At 39.6% G+C, this 24,825-nt stretch overlaps 1 protein-coding gene across 4 annotated transcripts in view; it reads right to left on the bottom strand.

The window, feature by feature from the left end:
* Positions 1-14,696, bottom strand: part of ebf1b (EBF transcription factor 1b) — a 171,910-nt gene extending 157,214 nt beyond the window's left edge. For all 4 annotated transcript variants that reach the window (XM_066645669.1, XM_066645671.1, XM_066645670.1 and 1 more), the window contains exons 1-4: positions 14,062-14,696; positions 12,947-13,103; positions 12,163-12,226; positions 10,366-10,421 (exon numbers count right to left, since the gene is read on the bottom strand). In XM_066645669.1, the coding sequence (XP_066501766.1) occupies positions 10,366-10,421; positions 12,163-12,226; positions 12,947-13,103; positions 14,062-14,183 (399 nt within the window). In that variant the 5' untranslated portion in view covers positions 14,184-14,696. The remainder of the gene's footprint in view (positions 1-10,365; positions 10,422-12,162; positions 12,227-12,946; positions 13,104-14,061) is intronic.
* Between the last annotated feature and the right edge of the window lie 10,129 nt (positions 14,697-24,825).

Here is a 24,825-nt window from a genome sequence, read left to right as displayed (position 1 = left end):
AATATACAAAAAATTGTAACAGTCTGATAAATATATCTGTTAATGTTTATTAATCTGTGTAATCTGGCGTATATCTATCATATCAATCTTATTTAATTCTGTTCTTTCTGTGTGTGTGTGTGTTAATTGCATTAATATGTCCTCTGTGTCCATGTACTGTCCATTAAAACCACATTACCACTCATGAAGTCATATGATTCTGCCCCATCCAATCTGACCACATGGAAGTAATATGGAGGAGAACCTAAACAACGAGGTCAACCGAGCAACTCAAGCAACTTGTACCAATAAAAAATGCTGTATCTGCACCAAATATGAACAAATTAAGAAATAATAATATCCCAGCTTTAATATTTGAGCATATTTACAGTACAAGCCTTGTCAGTGCAACAAATAAAAACAAAAATGTTGTTATTTAATCGTAAAATCGTAAAGTCAAATGTTCAATTAAACATGGTGTTGATTTGCAGTCATATCACACAGACTTAGAAGGATCTTAAAATATAAGTTATGGAACAAGAAATAAATAAAAGGAAAAAAACATATTTTCCTTATGTAGAATCTAACAGTAATTTAAGAACCATCTGCACTTTTAATCTTGTTATATTACACATTTTTGACATTTTCATCTATTTAAATTTGTTCTATTTAATGTTAAGGAAATCATTTTAGAACATATATAAACATATATAAAAATTCTAATTTTCTTAGAATTTACTTTACAGAAAAAATGTAGTTAAAAAACTATTTATATTAACTTTTATCTTAAGTATGAATTTACGAATAAAAATTACATTTCGTTTTTAAGACGTTTGTAAATCTGTTTATTAGTGCTCATTACATCTTAGCACATATCTCCAAGTATGTTTTTAAAACTAGTCCCAGGCTATGTTCTGTTTAAGGGACAAAGATCTTAAAGAACACCTGTTGTAGGAGGGAAAGATGACGTGACCTTTAGTGGTAATGCAGGTATTTAAAATACATCCGAATTCTGAGAAAACTGACGCAGAATTAGACATTAATAGCCAGCACATGCTTTTCCCATGTGTTATATGAGATTAAACACACTCATGGACTTAAGCCAGTTCTTTTTTTTTTCTTTGAGAACCGGAATAAGATGCCTTCTAGGGGAACTAGAAGACATTTGGGGAGAAAAATGTAATCTTTTTCCTGTCTGTGCATGGCTGGATCCCCACCCTTCGTTCTCAAGCCTTAAAAATTTATGACTCATAGTACCCAGTCTTTCTGGGGGAAAAAAAAGAAGTAGAAAGAGCTCATCTTTCTGTCTAAATTCTCTTCTACTCTCTGCTTTGTTGCTTTCTCTGTTTCTCTCATTCCTCTGCTTCTCTCTCTTTCTCTCTCGGTTTGTTTCTCAGCTGTTGAAAGTGTGGAGAAAGCTGGGTAGGAAGTGTAATGGCCTGTGCGTTCGCTGAGGTCCTACCTACTCTAGCGTGTAACGCGCCAAACAATCGCTGGGGTGTGGCGGGTGGTGGTGCGGGGATGGGGTGCGTGGAAGGTGGGCAGGAGGGCTGGAGGTGGCTGTGGGGGCGAGCAGTTGGGATGCCAGACTGGAGCACGGAGGCGCCATCTGGCATGCCCCCCTCAACCCCCCACCAATTTTCTCCTGAAACTTCATGTCTTTGCTCTCACCCTTCCATAGCAGGGGGAAAAAAATGCATCTGTGCCAGGCTGGCAACGCTTCTCCTCGCCCCCACCCTCTAAAACAGGCCTCTAAAGCGGAATATCATGCATGGCCCGCCATTCCAACCAGTGCCACACATTCGCTTTCCAGTGCCAACAGCGTCACCTTGCTAGGACTCATGCATCTCATTTAGAAGTGTGCAGATTGGCCACAAATCTGTCCCATTTCCACAAATTTGCTGACCTGTGACCTGCAGCATGCAAAGCACGGCTGCTTCTCGACAAAAGACGGCAAGCTTTGGAGAAATGGACAAACTAAAAGTGAAATGCTTAAAATTTCAAACATGTATTTCGATCTAAAATTATGTTTTTTATGGTCAATGATATGCATTATTCTCTAATGCAGCATATTATACCCCTCTTCTCACACTATAACCAAAGTCATGCATAAAAAACAATGGGAACCTTGGGGATTATTGACCACAAGCCTAGCCGTTTAAGCCAAAGGCCAATTAAAAAATGTAAGCTAGCATGAGGTCAAATATACTGTACTATGCAAAAGTTATAGGAATCTGAGAAAATAGGATTTAAAAAGCTGTTAATTTGAGCAGTAAAACTTTATTTGCTAAAAATACATAAAAACAAACAACTCTTTTGAAATCTCTCTTCGTGGCAGTCCAGTATAATTTAAGTTTATCATGTAATACCTAGTTTTTAATAAATACTTCATTATTTTAAATCAAGTGTGCTGTTGATTTAACAAATCCATATCATGTCAAGGAGAATATCTGGAAACTTTGTTCTTCACATTCGCTCACAACACACCTACACATTTTTAGGGGGCGGGGGAAATCCTTTTACTTTGACTGTATTTATATTTTTGAAGAGAAATTGAGTGCATCAGTTCTTTTACAGACTTTTGCATAGTACTGTAAGTAACATGAAAGTAGATAGACATAAACCTTACTAACTTCCTCCCCTTCTGACAAGCCATATTCGTCATTGGAGTAAACCGTTCCCGCCATGCTGATCTGATCACCGTTAATCGAGATATATGGACCATAAGATATAACATATCATGAGATATTACATTTTTTAAAGAAATGTATGCTGTCTGCCATTCTTCTGAAATAACCAGCTAAACAAATACAAATAGTGATCATTTTAAAGCAGTCTGTCTCCAAAAGTCCCCTCCTCAAAAGGTTTAATCATTTTTATTATATTCCAGTCAAAACTATTCTTTGGTTAGAGTGCAGTTGGCAAATATGTGAATAGGATTATACTTCACTTCAATCATGTATATGATAAAACAGTACTAAGCCCTCAGCAAACTGAATTGCATAACTAATGTGTGCACATTAGCTCAGGAACTGTCAAACATATTGTCGCTGCCCACGGAAAAACATCATTTGAAGACAGCAGCTGTCCTTCACACTGTGTGAAAGTTTCATAATGAATGGACCAACAGAAATGCTCCGGAATTACTTGGAAATAAACCTTTTTATATTGGCTTTCATTGAAAGCTTGTTGGACTTGTTGTTTCCTCCTCTTTTAATGTTACTATTTTTAGAGAGACGATATCAGACTATGAAGCATTGTACTGAAAACACAGCAGCACACCGATTCTGTTGTTCTATGAGTTGATATACACTGAATGATCACTGGATTAGGAGCACCAACCTTATATCTACACTCACTGTCCATTTTATCAGCTGCACTGTCAATACAGGAGCACTTTGTCATTCTACAATTACAGATTGTAATCGGCTTCCTTGCATACTTTCTCATCCCCAGCGCTGCAGTGAGAAGTGGATCAGACACAGCCATGCTGCTGGAGTTTTTAAACATTGTGTCCAATACCTGTCCACTCTGTTAGGCACACCTATCTTGTTGGTCCACCTTGTAAAGTCAGAGACTACACCACCTCTGTGCTACAGTTTTTTGTGTTGGTCGTCCTCCAGTCCTTCATCAGTGGACACTGTTTGCTGGACATTTTTGTTGGTAGACTATTCTTACTCCAGCAGCGAGACTGAGGGCTTTATTACTCCAGAAGCACTGCTGTGTCTGGCCCATTTGTACCAGTGCGGCACATGCTAACACACCACATCAGGGCTTATCAAAGTCCTCCTGTATAGTCAGTGGAGCTGAAAAAAATGAACAATGAGTGTAGAAATAAGGTAGGCACTCCTCATCTAGTGATGGACACAAACCCCTCCCAACTCTATTGGCAACCCAGTTGTAGTGTGTTAAAAGGAATGAAAGCAAAATCTCTGAATATGTTTTCAACAAAATCTCCAGTGAATAACACTGGTGACAATCTGTCGCTGGACGCTGGGTTCGTCCTACTTGTCAGCTGATATGTCGGCTTACAATGGCAAACAATTGATACATTGTTTGATGTCTTTCAGGTGTACTTTACACCACACAAACAGCACTGAAAATGATAGCTCTGCAGCCACTGCCGTAGCTGGCAAGCTCACAGGATTCATTCATTTGCTTTTCTTTCACTTTCAGAGAATGCAGGCCAAGGTCTTCTAAAAGCGTGTAGAAGAATATATCACTGTCTCCTCACCACTCCGCACTTACACGGCGTAGGTAGGTATTTTCACTCGTCCCGGCCTTGCCCTGCACTCTTTATGAGGACAAACCTATAGCTCATCTTAAACTCATGCCAAGCTTTCCTTATAAAAATGTCTAATGTATTCCAATAGCACATAATAACAAGCTGAAATCAAAACTAGCCTCGAGATCATATTATTAGGTACGCAAATGCCATAGCAGTTAAAAAACATGCCATCAATAACATCAAGCTGTAATAACTCAGAATGACTTATTGGCTTTCAAAAATAAGGCTCAGCAAATACTGAACTGTTTCTAGAAGCTTAACAACAGGAGATAAATTACCCTTGGTATATTTGGTTGGTAGCGTTAGGCAGTTCATTAATCAGTGTTCTGTCATCTATGAGATTTTTATATGCTTTACTTGACCTCTTTAATCTAAAGAACATGGAAGGAAAACACATAAAAGGCCTTTTCTAAACCCAGGGAGGCCCTAAGCTACAAAAATCTTAATGCTCTTAATACATACTAAGGGAAGCTAAATATAACTGATTTTGTGTCAGCTGATACACTATAAAAATTAATAAATAATAAATAAAATTACATTAATGAGAAAACAAATCTAATAAAATTCATGACACTAAAACTATGTTTAAGAAGCCATTCCTCATTTCACAGCCCCAGAACTTAACTGCATCATTTAAAGGGACATACACCACCCACAACCCCACTTTCTCCATGAGAACACAGTTGTAATTCTCAATGAAATGTCTGTGACTTGCTTTGGTCCAAATCCCGCAAGCCCCACAGCAGCGTTCTCCCTCTGTCTAAACAGCCCTGTTCAGAATGGCCACTTTCAGCGCCTGTTCCTTTAAACAATAAGCCGCTCACGGTTCACCCCCCGGCTCCAAGCACACAGCAGTGAGGAGCGAGGAGCAGAACCTCTGGTTTTTAGCTGTTTTCGCTCAGTTTTCTTTCTTCTGTTCTGGTTTTCTCTGTTTCTACTTAGCGCTCTCTCTTATATCTCTGCACCCGTTGTGTCTGTTTTGCTCTCACATAAACACGAGTCCAGCGCTGTGGATGGAGAGACTCAGATGAAAGGGCGTTACGATTCTAAAGTCTGACACGGAGCAGAATCAAAACGGCTTGTTTTATCCTGTATTTACTGAATATTTTCTGGCAGATCACTGTATTTTTTCACAATTTGCATGTTGGTAGGAACAGTAGATACTACCACACACACACAGTAATGTACACACTACTGGTTTTTTGATACGTCCCCTTTAAATCTGAACTTCATCACTACACAACCTAAAAATCCAACAGACTGCTAGAAGTAAATTAATTGCTGTATTAATACCTTTTATAGTGTCTAATATCTAAATGATGAGAAGCAGAGTGTATCTCATAATTAGAATGAAGTAGAAGCCAACTCCATTATCATGAAATATAAGCAAGAGTTAACTAGATCAGATATCTCTGTACCGTACGGTTTGTACACACAAACTGTCAGCTCAATGATCTGCTTTCATTAATGGTCAAATTAAAGAAACACTCGACAACCCTCAACTGCATATTTGGATCAGTTCCCATCAGTGGGCAGTTGGTCCCATCATTAATAGGAGTTTATTTACTTTCCAGTTACAAGTGAATCTTAAAAAATAACTAGTTTATTTACCGTTTTAAATTTTTCTTAAAAACACAACAGCAAGATCAGATGGAAAGACAAAACAGACTGTAGTGTAAGTCCCCAGCTGCTCAAATATGTCTCCTGAGATGAAACCTTCAGTGATCTCACACTCATCTCCTCTGGAGTTTTAGTCGAGACCTCAGCAACAGCACAAACTGTGCTCAGATTTGCCAAATGAACTAAACTTTCTTGTGTCTTACATCTCCTTTTAGTCTCATTCTGTCTCTTGAGCCATTATGGAGCAACCTATGAGCAATACAATTTCCTCTGAATTGAGACCTCAACACTATGGGTCTGAAAGGATATGTACCTGGGAAGACCTCATTACTCAGAAAAGAAACCGATGAGGAAAACATGGTGGATTAAACCAACACACCACAAAAAGAGGTCAGCAGACCTCAACAATATTAAATTAATGGAGTTACTTAGCGGAAAAAGTGCGACCAACTAGGACTGAATTTGGACTATTTGTGACATTTAAGACACTGAACCTTTATTCTATACGCTGCATAATACCTATTACACAGTATTTCATTAAGTACTAGTGGGGCTCTACATAAAGTCCTGATAACATGGCTATTATTTTACATTTAATTTAGTAAACAATGCTCTAATGAGAAAAAATAACAGCTGCCCTCTAAAATGAGTGCCATCTTTTATTGACACGAGAGCGCTATTTAGGACCGCCTCGCCCTCGAAGGTACACGGGGGGTATGTTTAGAAACATGTTACTGTTTAATACATATTTCATCTTGCAGAATGCCCTCTTCGTATCCTATCCGGTGTTTTTCCTCGACGACTTTGATGTGACGCCTGCAATCGTGGTCGTGTAAACAGGAGCTTATAAATACACGGAAACACACTTCCTACATGGTTAGCATCATCTGTTAGCGTGCTAACACCGCCGCCTTTCTGTGCTGGCCTGTGTGTGAGTTACTTTTAGGTACCGTGATTTACCCTTTGTTCCAAAGAGCGCGTACACACACACACACACACACAAGCAGCTCTGCCACCACACCTCAACTCAGAGACACAGGCATCAAGCCTAAGAGACCAGGAAGGGTGAAACCGATATAGATAGAGAAGCGAGCTCCACACAGAGCAGGAGAACGCTTAAATGAGACGCAGAGGAAGGCAGATGTGGGGGGGGGGGGTGTCAGAGTGAATAAAACAAAGAGTGGGTGAAAAAGAAGATTAAATATGAAGATTGAGAGAGAAATTGTGAGGATAAGGAGACGTTTAACTGTAACTGGGAGTCAAAACAGGAAAAGTTGAACAGGAAGAGATGAGATTGGGACGACAGTGGAGAGGATTAATAGAAAAAGGGCTGTAGCTTTGATCCGCTAAATACAAGCTAAAGGACTTTTACCCTCTCTCGTCTTTTTTCCCTCAGCAATCTGTCATTATCTGGCCCTAACACAAATGCTAAAATAGATAGATGTCTGGTTTTTCTTCCTCACATGATTTATTCATATATTAATGACTACCTGGAGTATACCATACGTGTTAGAAAGATAAAACCCCATCTCAGAAGTAGACGATATGGCCAATAATGATGTCACAATATATTACAGAATTTTGGTTAATACAATATAATTCCGATACTGATATGAAAAATATAAGCCACAGAAAAACTGCCAAGAACAAACAAGAAACATGGAAACTCTTGGTTTAGTCAATTTTAATGTTTTTAAACAAACTAAAATTGAGCGCAACGAAGTGCAAACAGCACATTGTAATGAATGTAAATCAGTGACTGATGCTGTAAATAATGTGTTTTGAAAATGTGTTTAAAAAATCACGTTGTAATTGAAACGTTTTATATTGCGATTCATATTGATATTGAATTATTGTCCAGCCCTACTCAGAAGATCAGTACATAGAACCTGTGAGTCAAATACAAATTAATGTCCTACCCTCCTCTAAAAGTTACATAGTGCAGTTTCTGCAGTGCTGGGACTGGTGTAGCAACAACTGAGACACTATTCTTCTTATTACAGGTCAGTGAAGCGTCACAGTAATTTTGAAGATGTAATTTTAAGATAAATACTACCTATGTTGCATTAATGACTAGCTAGTTTTATTTCAGAGATAACGATATAAGCCAAAATGTTGTCAGCCCTCCAGACTTTCAGCTTTTTAAACCATCTTTGAGCTAAAAGACTTACAAAGTGTGCTGCGAACAATATTTTAAAAAAAATCTCTCAAATTATTATTTAGACCAAACATGCTCTTCACAGCTGAAGAAGACAGTTTGATGAATGTGAAGCTGAATGTTGTAAAGCATCCAAACCACTGAGAAGACAAGCTGAGGCTATCCATAACAGCCATCTCCCAACCATGATTCTTTGTGACTAAAGCCTGTGGTGAAAAAAATTGATAATTTAACCTGATTGTGATATTGTAGATAATGACCAGTGCAACTCTTCTGCCAAAAAAACTGGACCACATCACGGAAAATCCAGCAATGACGCTGTCGGGTACAGCTCTGTAGGTGCGGCATGTGGCCAGCCTCTAATCTTGGTGTCTCCTCCAGCTTTAGACAGATGTGACTGGCCTACAGCTAAAGAACATCTGATCTGAGGAAATCAGAAATCAAAGCCACATGCCAACTGAGGTACATAACTGCTACTCTTCTGTAGTAAACCTACCCAGGAGCTGGGTAAAAAAAAATAAAAAATAAAACCATAGTTGTTCTAAGATTAGTGGAACAGGTGGATGCGACACAGAGCAGCACCTTTGTGGAGGAGAAAACAAAACGTGATACTACTTTTACACCCACTCCACTACCTGAGAGAGGAGTGCACACGAGCACATCACATTGAATTCCAACCGATTCATGTCTTAAGCAGCATTTCCTTCGCAATCCTCAACTTTTTTTCCAATGTGGCAACAAAGCGGATGGCAATCTTATTACAAGCGACTTCTATTACACCTATTCCATTTAGGTGAGGGAAAAAAATAATGAATACAAGTGCTAAATATATTCCGCGATCTGCCAGCAGACAACTACAAAAGATTTGTAAGGGAGAAGCCAAGGCGACAGGGTGATTATTATTATATATTTTTTTCAACTTGACACTGATAAACAGAGAGAGTGCAAGCGACACAGTGCACAAAAGTGCCATGTCCTCCCACGAAGTGTGGCAAAACAGTTAGTTAGGAAACAACAGCGCTTCCCAGCACTGGCAGACAAGTGCTGTCAAAGTGGCAGCTACCGGGGTTTAATGTGCTTTGATATCCCCCATGACGCATGGAGGAAAGAGAGCGAGGGGGAATCAGCGCCCGCAGGTATGTTACCGCTGAGAAACCAAGACACTTACAGTGCAGCCATTTCTAATCAGAGAAGACCACTGAAACAAAACTTACCATAATGAGCCATTAGTAACCGTAACGCTTAGTGTGTGTGTGTGTGTGTGTATATATATATATATATGTATATATGTACACAATTAACATATATAATTGCCTATATGCATATATATTTGCATATTCATTCTTTAACTCCACCTATTGTAAAAATAAATAACGACTAGCTTTTTGGTACATTAAACCACACAAGAAATGTAAGTTATTAGCCATTTTAGCCAATACACACAGAGAAAACACAGTTCACACCTGATTTACTATCAGTCTTTGTGATATTCTCTCTTGCTAACAACAAATAAAACAGCGAACCACCAGCAACAGGATTGTAATGAGGACTTTGTTTCATTTAAATGAACAAGAAACAGGGAACGCTAGCAATGCTAACTTTCTAACAAAGGCCATGGTACAAACTTTAGGTTTGAAACCTCTTATTTTCATTCCTCTTAGAATCAACCTACAGAGTCCCCTTTGTAACTCCCAGCAATGTTTCCCAATCCTGACCTAGATTTTCCCCCTAAAGCATATTTTTCGTTATTTTTCCGGTTCTAACACACCTGATATAAACAGCTAATTGACAAAGCCAGGGCCAAGACCGAGGACCACTAACCTAATTAACAGGTCCACTATGTCAGTGTACACTTACAGACTGCAGCCCATATGTTGCCAATTGTCAGCCACACTATGTCTCATTCATTACTGGTCAGTCTCTGACCATAGGACTGCTGTTGATATTATCTGCATGATGGACCTTTGCTAACACAGTACTTATAACAACAAGTAGCATGGCATGGGCAGCACACTGGGTATGGTAATCTGTTTTTTACACAACATCTGTGTAACTATTATTTCAGAGGGGTCCACCTCTCACAAGAGTGTCTAAAGGATCCTGCCATTGTGCTTGACAACAGATGGGCTTCCCTTCACACTGTGATTGTATTCCAGCAAAGTGCAGCTACTTTAAAAACAAACTTGACTATAGACATAAAGCAAGTCAAAGTGATTGTAAATAAAAAAAATGCAAAAAGCACAACCAGAGCTGTTGGTCACACGTACACTGTTGTGACACCCTCATGCTGTGTAAAGATGCTGCCAATACAATGTCTTACCTGTTTTGTCATGGAGTCAATGAGACGCACATAGAAGTCCTGCTCTGTCCTAATGCCTGTAACAGACAGATGAAATTCACAAAATTCAGTGTTTACACCTTCATGATCATGTTTTCTTGAAGTACAGTTTTCTAGGTCCTGTTACAATTTTTCTAGGTGACCTCCTCAACTTCGATTCATTACTTAGAAGTGTGTGCCACTTGCCTAGGGGGCACTCAAAGCACTGCGAGGACAGTAAGCGAGGACTGAAAGGCTGGGCTATCCAAAGTGAAGTAACTAGCTAGCTATTTAGTCTTTGTAATGTTGACTAGGTGTATCTGAGAAGTCAGAATATGCATACATTTTGTGAATAATCACTTTGCCTGGTCTAAAACTGTAGTGGAGGTTGCTAGTAGTTTACCCTGTGATTTGCAAACATGCAAATGAAAAACTGCAAATTAAGATAAAATGAAGTAATATCAGTGCTATAGAACATAATACAGTATCAAGAATGCAATGGAGTTTGTTACATAAATCTTGGTTGGCACTTAGCAAACTTAATGCTGCAGTATAAAACTTTGAGCATTTTAAGAGTATTGTTCCTAAACAACTGTGGTGCTGAAAAGGGAACAGGTGGTTGTCTGAGCACAGTTTATAAAGCCTATTCATGTTCATTCCCCTGATAACTGAACCCTGCAAGGTGTCATCTCTTAAACCTCCACTTAGAAAAACACACTGATAGAGCAGCGCTTAAAATGGCGTCTGGGACTTCCTCAAAGCAACATGAAGAGGGCCAGCCAACTGGGGCTTGAAAAAATGTGAAAAGAACTTACACTAATACCATGCTGAGTGGCAATTAAAATACACAATAGGATATATACTCAAAAAAAGTTCCTGTGTGTCATAAATATATATGTGAAATTGCACAAACATTACTACATTTAAAATCATATGGAATATCAATACAAAAATATAACTGAAAATATATTTTTCTGCCCGTTATTTCCCAAAGCATGTTGACTTAAGCAACCCTTGGTGTAGGTGTCCTTGCAAAACACATTTTAATGCTTCGTCCATGTCAACCAAACCAGCCTCAAGTGCTCCAAAAGCAGCTGGTTTAAATATCAAAAACAATTCAAGGAACTATGTTAAACTGAACTGAGGCGATATGCTCCACATTTAAAAGCCAAGTTGAAAAGCAACGAATCCAACACGTGATAAGAATAACTCTGTCAATAGCTGAGAAAATAAAAACGTCCTTAAAATATCAGACAAACAGTCGCGTTGCGAAGCAACTCGCGTCGCTTTTAGGGCTTTATTGTATTTTAATAGAAGGACACTGCTACTTTGAATATTAAACTTCATTCGTAATGCCTAATTCTGCTCGATTCTAATTGGTCACTCGGGAGCAGGCAGGGCACCAATCACAGTCCGTCTTGTCAATGCGCGAGTAATAGTTCTTTCCAAAAACCAATTATGAATATTAAGACGAAGCCAAATATTATTTTAGGACGTGTCATGGAACATTAAGAGAGAGTAAAGAGTCTGAAATTGTTCCAAGACGACGTTTAATGTTGTTAAGTCAATCATGAGTTTAGTTTAATTGTTTACAAGCCAGTTATTTAAACGATGCTAATCGCTGACTTAAGCAGCTAAATCAAACGTCAATCTTCGTGTAGAGGATTATCTGACAGCACCTGCTTTCCGGGGCTATTTTTAATATTCATTATTTATTTATTTATTTACTTATTTATTTATATATTATTTTAGTCGCATGCAAAAGGAGTGAAGTGAAAGCCGGGGTCTACAGTGCCTCACCGTTACTGTAGAGGAGCTGCAGTCTGTAATGTATTCCATTGTTGGTCTTTTCTCCAGTGGTCTCCTGCACATCAAAACAACACAGCAGTCACGAGAATAATCAGGCCTCCGACAAACGAAACCTATTCTTAGACGAACATTAAATGCAAATCCAACGAAGCAAAAAAAAAAACAAAACAATATATAACATTTATTCTTCTAATTTATTCACAGAACACTCTGTGGCCTTAAAGTACTATAAGTATTATAGATAATATTATAAATAGTATTCGCTATTTGACTACAAATACCAACGGATTATAATTAGGAAAACAGCTACAGAACACTGCACATTAACAATTTAAAAGTAGTGAAATAAACACCATTCTCATCCTATAATGCAACTACACTTAACAAATAACAATAACATTAAAGAAAACTTTGCTGATTTAATTCAGCTGTATCACACCCCACAGGCTGAATGTAAGAATATGAGTAAATTAATATACTTCTTAAATATTCGTGAAATAGCACCGTGGGTATTTTTTATGCCTTCGGTCAATTTCCTGCACGTATTTGAAATAATTGTTATTAAAAAAAACGGCAAAATCCAAACTATCTTGAAATATTCGGCATAAATGCTAAAGCACAAGTGTTACACGTGCATCAGCAGCTACACATTCCAAAGTATACAGGCATTTATAAATAAGTGAAGAATCTGACTGGTTTCCACAGTCTTGAAGCTAGGTCCGAGTCCAGTAAAATAATGAAGGGTTTGTGGACAGGGACAGCGCAGTGAATTCACCTTTTCTTTCTCCACGAAACCAATGAAGGAGGTCCTCTCGATCTCCACGGGCTGACCCTGCCGGTCATAGAGCGCCAGCACGAAGTGGAAGAAGTTGGACTTGCGCAGGTTAGAGGGCGGCTGCTTCTCAAAGTGCGCGCGAGCCAGAGCGAGCCCACTGTGGACACACACAGACTTTTATTTTGCTTTCTGGTTTATTGAATTTGTACTATTTCATGACTTTTTTTTAATACAACTGTTTTCAACAACAATCGTAAGAATAAACTACTACCACTGCTTCTACAACCCATCATTGTTTTATAATAATAATAATAATAATACGTCTTGACGTCATTATTTTTGTTATTATATTGTTATTATATTATCATTATTGTTAATTATGTTATTACTAGCATTGTGGTTGTTTCTGTTGTTCTGTATTTGATTGTATTATTGTTGTTAGCACGCCATTAAAAAGGGGTTTCTTTTTGTAAATTCGTTGTTTAAATATAAAACAATGACAAGTGAAATCACTGTTTGAATGTTTTAATTCGACTTTCCGTCCATAAACTGTTCTTGACTGTGACTGATTTATTTTGTCACTTTATATATGTCTCCATGTGTCACTGAAATATTTCAGCACTACATAAAGATTATTATTGCTAAGTAGCACGGTCGTTTGTTATCGTAGCTCTTACTGCTAAAGTGCATTTCCTTGCTGTTCATTAGTGATTGAATTTATAAATATCGTTGTTATTATTATTATTATTATTAGGGTTTCGAGAATTGTTTGTTAGTTATGATTATTGAATGTAAATATTGTGCTGTAAATAAACTAGGCGGAATATTTAAATTTAATAAGAAGCTAATTAAATTGTTTTATTTAATCTGTTTATTTAATAGTAAAAATGAAACAAGGTCCACTTCTAGCTTCGGTCAACGCGTCTCACAGCGCAAAACTCTTCGCGCGTCCTACTGTAACGGGTGGCGTACGCGTGAGAGTGAATAACATTTGTTATTTTTGACGTTTTAGCTGTTGTGGTCGGTGATTTTAAAATGTTGTTGTTATTATTTGTTGTATTATTGTTAGATGTTATTTGTGTGTGTGTGTGTGTGTGTGTGTGTGTCTTAGTTACCTCTGCGCAGCGGTGCTCGAGTCCAGCACTGCGGCGCTTTGCATCCACGACCTCACCGCGTTCATCCCGAGCGGCTCCTCTTTCAACGCGCTCCGCTGCACGCTGTCCTGAACCGCGAACATGAACACGCGCTCCCTCCTTCACACAAGCAAAAACACGCGCGCACGTGCCTCCGTCCCGTCAGTGCGCGCGTGCTGTCGAGCTTCCCCGGTTACCTCGTGGGTCGAGAGAGATAGAAATGTATATATAGCTAGAGAGAGAGTGAGAGAGAGAAAGAGAGAGAGAGAGAGAGAGAGAGAGAGAGAGAGAGAGAGAGAGAGAGAGGAGAGGAGTGGCGGCGAAACGAAAAGACAGTAACCGCGGGCAACAAGTACACGGCGAGCAGCGAGGTCCAGGTCCTGGGGTCGGCACCAAGACTTCGGAAAGAGTTCAGAAAACTGGAGTCAAACACAGCTAAGAGTCCGCACCGCGTTCACATGTCACCATCATCATCCTCCAAGAAGTTTCCTCCTCTCCGCTTCCTCTGCGCTCGCCCACAGATCCGTCCCTGTGAAAGGGAAGAGGGAGAACGAACCGGAGAAGCAAAAACAGCAGGTCGCTGGAGATTCTGCGGAAAACCTGCAGTGATTTGTGTCTCTTCCCTGAGGAAACCTCTCTGTCTCTGCGAGCCAAACAACGGCACACTAACCCCAAAGCCTGGAGGGCGGGGCCACGGGGCTGGGGAACCAGCATACGCCCACAATCCAGTTCTGACCAATCGCAGTGCCGAAAGGTTTATTACCCATCCCTGACCCCTCCCTCTCTGCTTGGTCCTGAGGTAAAAGTGTGAGGAGCGGCTGCAGAGCGCCGAGGGGACGAGACTAGCGGGGTGGTCGAAAATGGTCCCTCCGCGAAGGTTTCCCTGGACTAAACAGCCGGCACTCTGTCCTTTTTTAGTGGTTTAAAAGTCATAAACTACATTAAACCTATTAAGCCAATTTGAGTGAACACAGCTCTAGCTAGACTACAGTTCAGAACACAGGGACACGTCTGAATCATTATTTATGGCTCGGGTTGGTTTGTTTTTTTCGGTCCCAAGATAAATCAAATTTCCTCACAGATACTAAAAGCTGGCCTCTATTTTCTACTTCACACAAAGAACATCTTAACATGATCCCAATTCTTTTGAGGCACGTAATATCCCCTCATTCCCATGTATTTAGTTCACTGTGTATGTCATATTTTTATGTACCGTAGTATTTCACAAAAGCAAAATTGAGTTCAGGCCTCTGTCGTATGATTTAGTTCACTTTTATTCTTAATACATTTTACAGGTTCGAAACCTCAGGGGAATAAAGATGAGAGACTTTTCTCTCATAAGTGAGATTTCAGCAACAGCAGGCGAAGGTTTAACAGCCATGTTGAGGAATTAAAAAACAACCCAACAGGTCTGGCGTCATTCCCGTCCATTTAACAAAAAATAATCAAGAAATAAATGGGAGAAATATTAAATTCTTGTGTGTTTTTTTTTAATAATCATTTAAAAAATGTTTATTAGCCAGTAGCGATGTCCACAACTGAAATGGGAATGATTTTCTGACCGCTGAAGTGAACGAAAAGCTAAGCGCAGCTCTCATTGATGCAACAGTTAAATATAGCTTTCATTGCCTCGATGCTTGAAGAAACAGTCGTCCAAATCATATTAATGATACGACGACCAGAACAGAGCAAAACGTGTGGGAGAGAGTTTGTGAGCATGTGTAGAGTCCTTGTTTAGTAATGAACAGGCTGAAATTAGAAAACAGATCTTATGAAGGGTGGTCCATACTGGGTTTTGATGCAAAGTCTGACCAAAACACCACATTTAGTAAAGGTTTTATTTTCACTACTATTTTAACCTGGATAAAGTGTCCACGTGAGGTCACATGCTAGAAATAGTATGTGAGAAATTAGCAGTTAACACCATGGCCGAGCATTTCCACTATAAAACAAAACAATGGTTGTGTTCCAGGAACAGGCAAATTCAAACAGCCAGGGTTACTTACATCATAAGCCTAAGGAATTAATCCTTTGCGTGCAGGGCAGTGCTAACAGAGGGGATCAATGGAGATGGAGGCAGGAATTAATTTCTTATTAGATCCTCCATGGTGTAGAGATTATTCTTGGAAATTATTTCTAGATGTCATTTTAAAGAACAGTGATGAGTTTTTAGGCGTGAGGCTCATATCTTTTCCCAACCTGAACTAGCTCAACTGTAATTGTGGATTAAAGAGTGCAGATGTGTGTTCAGGATGTCCTTATGTTCACACACATATTTCCGTTGACCGGGGCGCCAGAATTTTTGCACAGAACTTGGCCGTGTTTAGTGACTGTCCCCGACTGAACTCCACACCTCAGTTATCCATAAAATCGACACAACAAGAGAGCACTGGAAACAGGGCGGGAGAGGAGTAAACACGTTTATTTAACATTATGAAATCAACACTAGAAAAATAGACAAAGAAGTTGGCGTTGAATTTAACCGGCGTTAAAGACTATTCAGTTCCGGCTGCGAAAAACACACCAAAATAATAATTTAATTGTTACTGATGATACACATGGGCGAAAAAAATATATTATTTTATTTTACATTTAGTGTCACTGAGCTATAATTAAACGAGCCTGTTATTGAAAAATAAATGTTATTTTTCCAGCAACCGCTGGAAACCGCAACAGATTGCAGCAGTCTAATGCATTAGCTTCCTGTGAAAAGTCACTGTTCAGTCCAAGCACTGTCCTGATGACGTTTCGCGTTGTAAACAGAAAATATCGTTACAATTGATTCACGAATAAAAAGTGTGGGACTTAGTAACAGTGTTATTTACGGGCGTTTTTTGTATTATTATTCTGTTATAAAAACAACAATAACAATAATAATAATAAAAACATCTTTCTCTATCGTGACGGAGTAAACAGGCCTCTCGTGGCTGCCTCTCTCCTCGAGTTCGGACCTGCGGCGCAGAGGCGCTGAGACACTGAGACACTGGGAGGGAGATGACGGTGGAGCAGCGCTCCCACAGGCGAAGCTTTTATAAAATGCAACACCGCCATCGTGTGCCTAAAAGAAAATGACACGCAATCGCTTTAGTGTTGGTTAACGTTTTGGTTAATAGTGAATTCACCCGATCTTCACAGAGTTAGTACCTGATAAGTAAGCTGTAAGATAATATAAGTACTAAGTTAGAGTGACCAGATCTGAGATGGTGAAAAAGAAGAAAGGGGGGGGGGATGACTACTGACGTGCAATTAAATGTTTACAGAGAAGGTTATCGACCAATAACGGTAGCTCTACAGTCAGACGGTCCAATCAGAAGATTTTAGGCTACTTCACCACGCCCCTTCTCACTCAAGGGAACCAATCAGAGTAGGGGAGGGCGGGACTAGTTTGTGAACGAAACACTTCTCGAAATTCTATGTAAGATCTAGAAAAACAAAATCCCGGACGTTTGTGAAAATCCGCCCGGACATTTTTTAAGTCTAAAAAAGAGGACATGTCCGGGTAAAAGAGGACGTCTGGTCACCCTAACTAAGTAATTAAAGGGTATGATACTAGAAATATGTGGTTTATGCTGGGTATTTTACCCCTGATAGCAAGGAGATAGCGGACTACTGTTGGCCCACTGAGGGCAACGTTGGAGGTCCACTAGTGTTTTGCACAGCATTTTCTGGGTGGACCACTGGTTATTAAACAGATTTTATACAAAATGCCAATTTTAGCACTTATCCATTCACAGTAAAATGTGCTTTTTTCCTTCATTAGGTTCTTTTGTTATTCTTTATAAATAAGATTAGTAAATAATTTTAATCCAGTACAGTGTCAACATTTTTAGCATAATCATTTTATATCAGGCTTATACTCATTATTGTATCTGGTTGTTGGTAACATTTGTATTAGTTTGTTTTTCAGAATAGAAGTCTCTGTGAATTTAAAATCTGTTTGATGAGATTTCAAATTTGTTATATCCGGTACAGGACAGTAATCTGAGTGGTCCGATGGTTCACCAGCAGTGGTCTACATTCAGTGGTGTGCCATTCTTTTAATGCCAGTGGACCAATATATGCTCACTGTCTGGGACAATTCATTTAATCATTAGTCAGCTATGTACGTATAATGAATTAGTACATATAAGCTAAACATGGTAAAATAACTCCTAAGTATGTGATTATGGTTACTGTGGTAAATCGCATGCACTGAACCCAATGAGTGTTCTCCCCGTGTCCGCGTGGGTTTCCCCCGGGTGCTCCGGTTTCCTCCCACAGTCCAAAAACACACAATGCAGGTGGATTGGCAACTCAAATGTGTCTGTAGGTGTGAGTTTGTGAGTGAATGTGTGTGTGTCTGTGTTGCCCTGTGAAGGACTGGTGCTCCCTCCAGGGTGTATTCCCGCCTTGTGCCCAGTGATTCCGGGTAGGCTCCAGACCCACCGCAACCCTGAATTGGATAAGCAGTTACAGATAATGAATGAATGAATCTAAAATTATGCTGAGAAGTACAATGGATTCGGAACATAGTTTCGTGCCTTATTTGTAAAGTTTTTATATCATCCCCTTTACTTACATTTTCTTACACCTTACTTAACAGGTACTTACTCTGTACTTACCCAGTAATTAGCGGGCTGTAATTTAAAGCGTTATCTGATTTTTCTTTACAGTGGTGGTGAGAACCAGGCGATATCAACACACATCTACTGCCATTTTTGATAATAACTTTACAAGTTCTGTTCATTTTGTACGATACCTTTTGATGACCCTTTCCCTTTTATGGCCATTTGTTTTTGTTAATCTGTGTTTAAGATAGTTATATGTTAATGATGATGTCCTATACACAGAAAAAGAGTCCAGGCTGAAACAAACAGTATAATGCGAGAGTCTAAACTTCTGTAGGCTAAAAGGATAAATGTCACAAAATATTTACTGCAAGATTGGCAGTTTTTACAGCATAGTTGTGTTATATGCAGTGAGCTTGTAGCCAGAAGGTTGCTACATCAATCCCCTCAACCCACAGGATTAATTTTGGGAAGTGAAAGAATAGCACTGATTCCTCACTCAAATTCCACAGCTGAAGAGCGTTTGAGGTAGGTCTATAACTGCTCTCTGGATGCTGTGATGGCTGCCCACAGCTCTGAGTTTTATTCTCCCTGAATATATCACACTGTATGGACAATATTCTATTTACACATATAGGGGAGACTTGTCTTCTTTGTGGGGACCACAAGCTGAATGCCACAGCTTAAATCGTTACAATTTGAGGTGAAGACATTATGTTTGGTTTAGGGTTAATGTTAAGGTTAGGGCTACGCTGTAAACCTGAATAAGTTAGCAAACTTAAAAAAATTAAGGCGATCAGTTGCCATAAAATTTAAATAAGTCATATAAGTTCATGGGCGGCATGGTGGTGCAGCAGATCACACAGCTCCAGGGGCCTGGAGGTTGTGGGTTCGATTCCCATTCTGGGTGACTGTCTGTGAGGAGTTGGTGTGTTCTCCCGGTGGGTTTCCTCCGGGTGCTCTGGTTTCCTCCCACAGTCCAAAAACACACGTTGGTAGATGGATTGGCGACTCAAAAGTGTCTGTGAATGTGTGTGTGTCTGTGTTGCACTGTGAAGGACTGGCGCCCCCTCCAGGGTGTATTTCTGCCTTGCGCCCAGTGATTCCAGGTAGGCTCTGGACCCATCGTGACCCTGAATTGGATAAGCGGTTACAGAGAATGAATGAATATAAGTTCATAAACTCAAATGTCTGAATTATGCATACATTTACTTTAAATTTACTTAAGTGTCTACAACTTCATTTAATACTTAATACAACTCAAAAAAATGCATTTCTGGTACTCAATACTATTACGTACTATTATTTACTATTAAGTACTATTAATTACTGGAATTCTGTGAAGCCGCTTTGTGACATCAGTTGTGAAAATCGCTATATAAATAAATTTGATTTGATATTAACTAATTTAACCATATTTTAATTAATTGTCTGTAACCAAGGTGCCAGTCCATCACAGGGCATTACACACCCACATGGACATGCTTGTATGGCCAGTCCACTTACCAGCGTGTGTTTTTGTACTGTGGGGGAACACACCAAATTTCTCAGGGCAGTGACCCGATGTGGGTCTCAAATCCACGACCCAAGGAATCTGTAGCTAGCTGACAGTGATTCTACCTGTTACACCACGGCCGCTTGCATTGAAATAAACACATAAATCTAATTCAAAATTCACTAAGAGCAGTGAACCCCAGACCATCCGTCATCTCGGCTGAAAACTGCTGCACTGGTCCTATGTCTGTGACTTCAGACGTCACGCTGCAAAAAACTCATAACCTTTAAGTTCAGTTAAATCTCTCATAACAAGGTATTTTTACTTAAAACCACAAACAGGACTTTGCTAAATCAAAATTTTACAATTTCACAATCTCAAAAAGAAGAAATTGTTTGAAAATAATTGAATTATTTAACTGAGTGAAACATTTCTATATATTTTAAGTTAGAATCCCTCAATCCAGTTAATTACTTTGAACATTAGAGTTTACAGGGTTAAGCTAACAGTACTTATGGAGAAGTTAATGGTAATTCTCCACAAAGTGAATGAAAGTCTACGTAATGTATAATTATAATGTAATGCCCTCATAATGCACAGATATGAGAGTGAATGTGTGTGTGTTTGCATGCATTCACTGCCACAGAGGTTAAAATTCAAGGCACAATTTTGTAGCATATTCTGCAATGCTGTTCTTTTATGTGAATTGAGTCTATTATTCAAACTTTGTTTACATCAGTAACCTTTTAAACCCTGACATAATTGAACCTAAACACAAAGCTGCCCAAATTTTCCATGAAGCTAATTGTCAAGTTTTAGACCTATTATAACCATACACAAGATAATATGTAAAATATCCTATGCCAATCCATTAGAGCCTCACATATGGCCCATGCCATTCTCTTCCTATATGCACCCACAAAAAATCCTGCTATCACCAATTGTTCCTACACCTAACCACTAAGGTCACTGTGGTGATCCAATTATGATCCAATCAGCATCCAGCTACATCTGGCAACATTTAGGTGTACTAGTATCCTACTACTACCCACTAGGGTTGTTGTGGCCGTTTATGATCCAATCAGCAACCAGCTATCTATAACAACTACGGTTACTCACTGAGCCCAGCCCATGAGTTCCCAAACCAGCCACTGTATCACTAGCTCTTTACAAGGGTCATCAGATAGGCACCTCCCTTTGTCAGTGTTTCACTGAATTAAGCCCATGAGACTTCCAGAAGGCTCAAAAGTGAAGTCTGGCGTCCCAGACCCGAACCCCCTCCAAGCTTGTTTTACAGTCCTACCTTTCCATTAACCATCAACAACCATATATCCACACTGACCTCCCTCTTGACTAAGGCCGTACCTAGCTCCACTGGCACTGTTAATGCATGCTCAGTGCCACCAATTCCATGTGATCTTTACATGCTACATCACCAACCACCACAACAACACCTCTACAGTGTATTTCCCCAAATAATCTGTGCTCTCCTTATCAACAACCACTGATTAGACCTTTCAGCCTCCCTTAGTTTCCAGCCCCTGATGCCGAACTGCACAAGCAAGGATGTGACAGACTTGGCTACAAATCCCCTACCACCTATCTACACTGGTCTTACATGTGCCTGCCATCCACATTCCCTAACCTCAGCTTCCAAGTCTGAGGACCTCAGCTTCTTCTTTTCGAATGCTTCATCTACTGCATACTCAAACGGAATTGTTAATTCTATGAAGTAAACTATTCATTTACTTTCAGAGTACAGCACGATGTCTGGCCTCATTGTAGTTAACGCAATTTACTCTGGGACCTGCAGTTATTTACCTATGTCCACCAGCAATTTCCAATCTTGTGTGTCACCTCATCTACCAATATTTATAGTACTTCTAGGCATTTGCTGTCCAATAAACATATTAAAACCCTTAGCACCAGATTATATATACTGAACCTGGGACAAAATAACCTTACAAGTTGATAGAATATGCTTCAATGTGCCAACCGCTGTACATAATCCACAACTAGGGTCTTCAGCTATAGATTTTGAGGCGTTGGAAGGACGTCGTAAGTTGCTCTCAGCAAAAACTTAATATGACTTGCCTGCAACACCCACAGCTCTTGCCAAATGATTTTCCGGTTCTCTTGAATCTCATAATGAAGCCACTGGCAATGTTTTGACTGTGAGGCTGCTGTTGTGCATCACGCCTCCTTTTCGTCCTCGTGAATAAATCTATCACATTCTCATCATTCACATTCTCTCTGGTGAAAAAGTGTTCTGGTCAACATTACTGAACCCTGCTGTTACATTATGACTCTCATTAGCTGTAAACTTGCAAATGTAGAATTATTTACTGGCATTAACAAAGCTGAGAGCTTTTAGATATTCACTTTGTTATAAGTGCTTTTGAACACAAATGTGTCAAAAATAATAGGATTTAATAATTAATTATTATCATACACAAAATAAGATATCCTATGCCAATCCATTAGAGCTTCATATAGGGTCCACCACACTCTTTTATTACCTGCAGCGACCAAAATTCTCAACTCTAAGGTTGCTGTGGCCGTTTATGATCCGATCAGCAACCGGCAATCCTTAACAACTACTGTTACTTGTTGCGCAAGGCCCATGGGTACCCATGTAGTCCTTGTGCCTTTGTTTTTGACAACTCCGAAGACTGAGGTGGGCAGACAGATCTTCATATCCAAACATAAAAATCATCTGCTCTTTACAAACCTTGGCATATTTATCACAATTTGCAACATAATCAAAATTTGCAAGACGTTGGCAGCTGTTGGTGCTGTTTTTGTAAGAATAAAACTGATGTTATATATCTGCAAAACTGGGGTGAACATGGCATAAGATCTTAAAGGTGCTATATCTACCATTCTGCCATTAGATGTTGCACTAGAATACCAGCGTGTCAGACCAAAACTAATGCTTCATATTCAGATATGCCCTTCCCTTTACCCACACCCTTTTTCCATCTTGCAAATATTTGCCTCTTGATGTGTTTGTAGTCATGGTTTAGTCTCTTGTGGAGGGAAAATCAAAAACCAGAACAATGGGCAAAGTTTCCACAGGGTGAGACAAACCTGTATTAAAACAAAGAGCAGGGAACAACACATACAGATGGTGCATGAATTCATTCTCCGCTCAGGATGCCTTTACTCCACTAAACACAGACATACACTCTTTACATAGATATTGTTTGCTGCTATATTCGCATGTAATATGTCACCTTTAAAGCTGATTGGAGAGATTTGGAGTGATGGTTTCACATATTGTGTGTGCTGGAAGTCCAGGAGGTACTTTGTTATTGAAGGACAATACACAAACCCCAACTAGATGAACCACAGTCCTCCTGGGAAAATGCACACAGATAAGCACAAACATAAATAATGACCTCATTGTTTTTACATTCGTTGTCTATTTTGTGTTGGTTCAAGTGGATAAGACACTTCAGTTCTACTAGAATTTTAAAGCCCTGTGTGCACACACTGTTAGACACACCTACCATGTTGTACCTTGTAAATGTCAAGTCAGAGGCAGTAGCTCATCTGTTACTCCAGTTTGTGTTGGCCATCCTCTAGTCCTTCATCAGTGGACACAGGACACTCATGGCTTAGCAAACACTATGAGGGGTTTAAATGTCAGCAGCACTGCTGTGTCTGATCTACTCATACCAGCACAACACACACTAACACTACCATTTTGTCAGTGTCACTGCAGCGCTGAGAATGATCCACCAGCCAAATCATACCTGCTTTCTGGATGTCTGACCGTTGAAGGTTACTTTTTGCATAATTGATTTCTTTTGTTTCTTTTGTTCATTGTTGGATTTGTCAAAATGTGGACGCATGAAAACTGTCACTAATGAAGAAACATCAGTGGCTGTCCTAGCTTCATTCAGCAAGAGCCCACAGTGTAGCACTCCCTGCATGTCACTGGAGATTGGCATCAGTCGAACATCCCTTCGGCATATTAGCTACTCACAAATGGCAGCCTTACAAACTCCAGCTGCTGCAGCATCTCAACAAGGATGACCCAGATAGGTGCACTGTATTTGCAGAATGGGCAAAAAAATAATTGAACAGGACCCTCAGTTTACAAAGAAGATTTTGTTCAGTGATGAGGCAATGTGTGAATGGTGAAGTTAACAAACAAAACCACCGCTATTGGTCTGACACTAACCCACATTGTATAGATCCCTCCTGTTGGAAGACTGTTGGAACAAAAAAGTGATGGTATGGTGTGGTATATGGGGTACAAAGATAGTGGGGCCGTTCTTCATCAATGGAAACCTCAAGGCCACTGGATATGCGAAATTGCTACATGATGTGTTTCCCTATTTATGCACTGAACCTGGAGTTTTTCCAGCAAGATGGTACACCACCACATTATGGGTGTCAGGTCTGAGGATTCCTAGATGAACAGTTTCCTGGAAAGTGGATTGGTCGTTGTGGGCCAGTTGAATGGCCCCCAAGGTCTCCCGATCTGACCCCTTAGACATTTTTCTTTCGGGTCATCTGAAGGCAATTGTCTATGCTGTGAAGATATGAGATGTGCAGCACCTGAAACTACGGATACTGGAAGCCTGTGCAAGGATTTCTCCTGCGGTGTTGCTATCAGTGTGTGCAGAGTGGGAGAAGAGGGTTGCATTGACGATCCAACACAATGGGCAGCACTTTGAACATATTTTATAAGTA

Source organism: Hoplias malabaricus, chromosome 15 (genome assembly GCF_029633855.1).
Source record: "Hoplias malabaricus isolate fHopMal1 chromosome 15, fHopMal1.hap1, whole genome shotgun sequence".
Taxonomy (NCBI): domain Eukaryota; kingdom Metazoa; phylum Chordata; class Actinopteri; order Characiformes; family Erythrinidae; genus Hoplias; species Hoplias malabaricus.
This window is presented reverse-complemented; position numbering and strand designations above follow the sequence as displayed.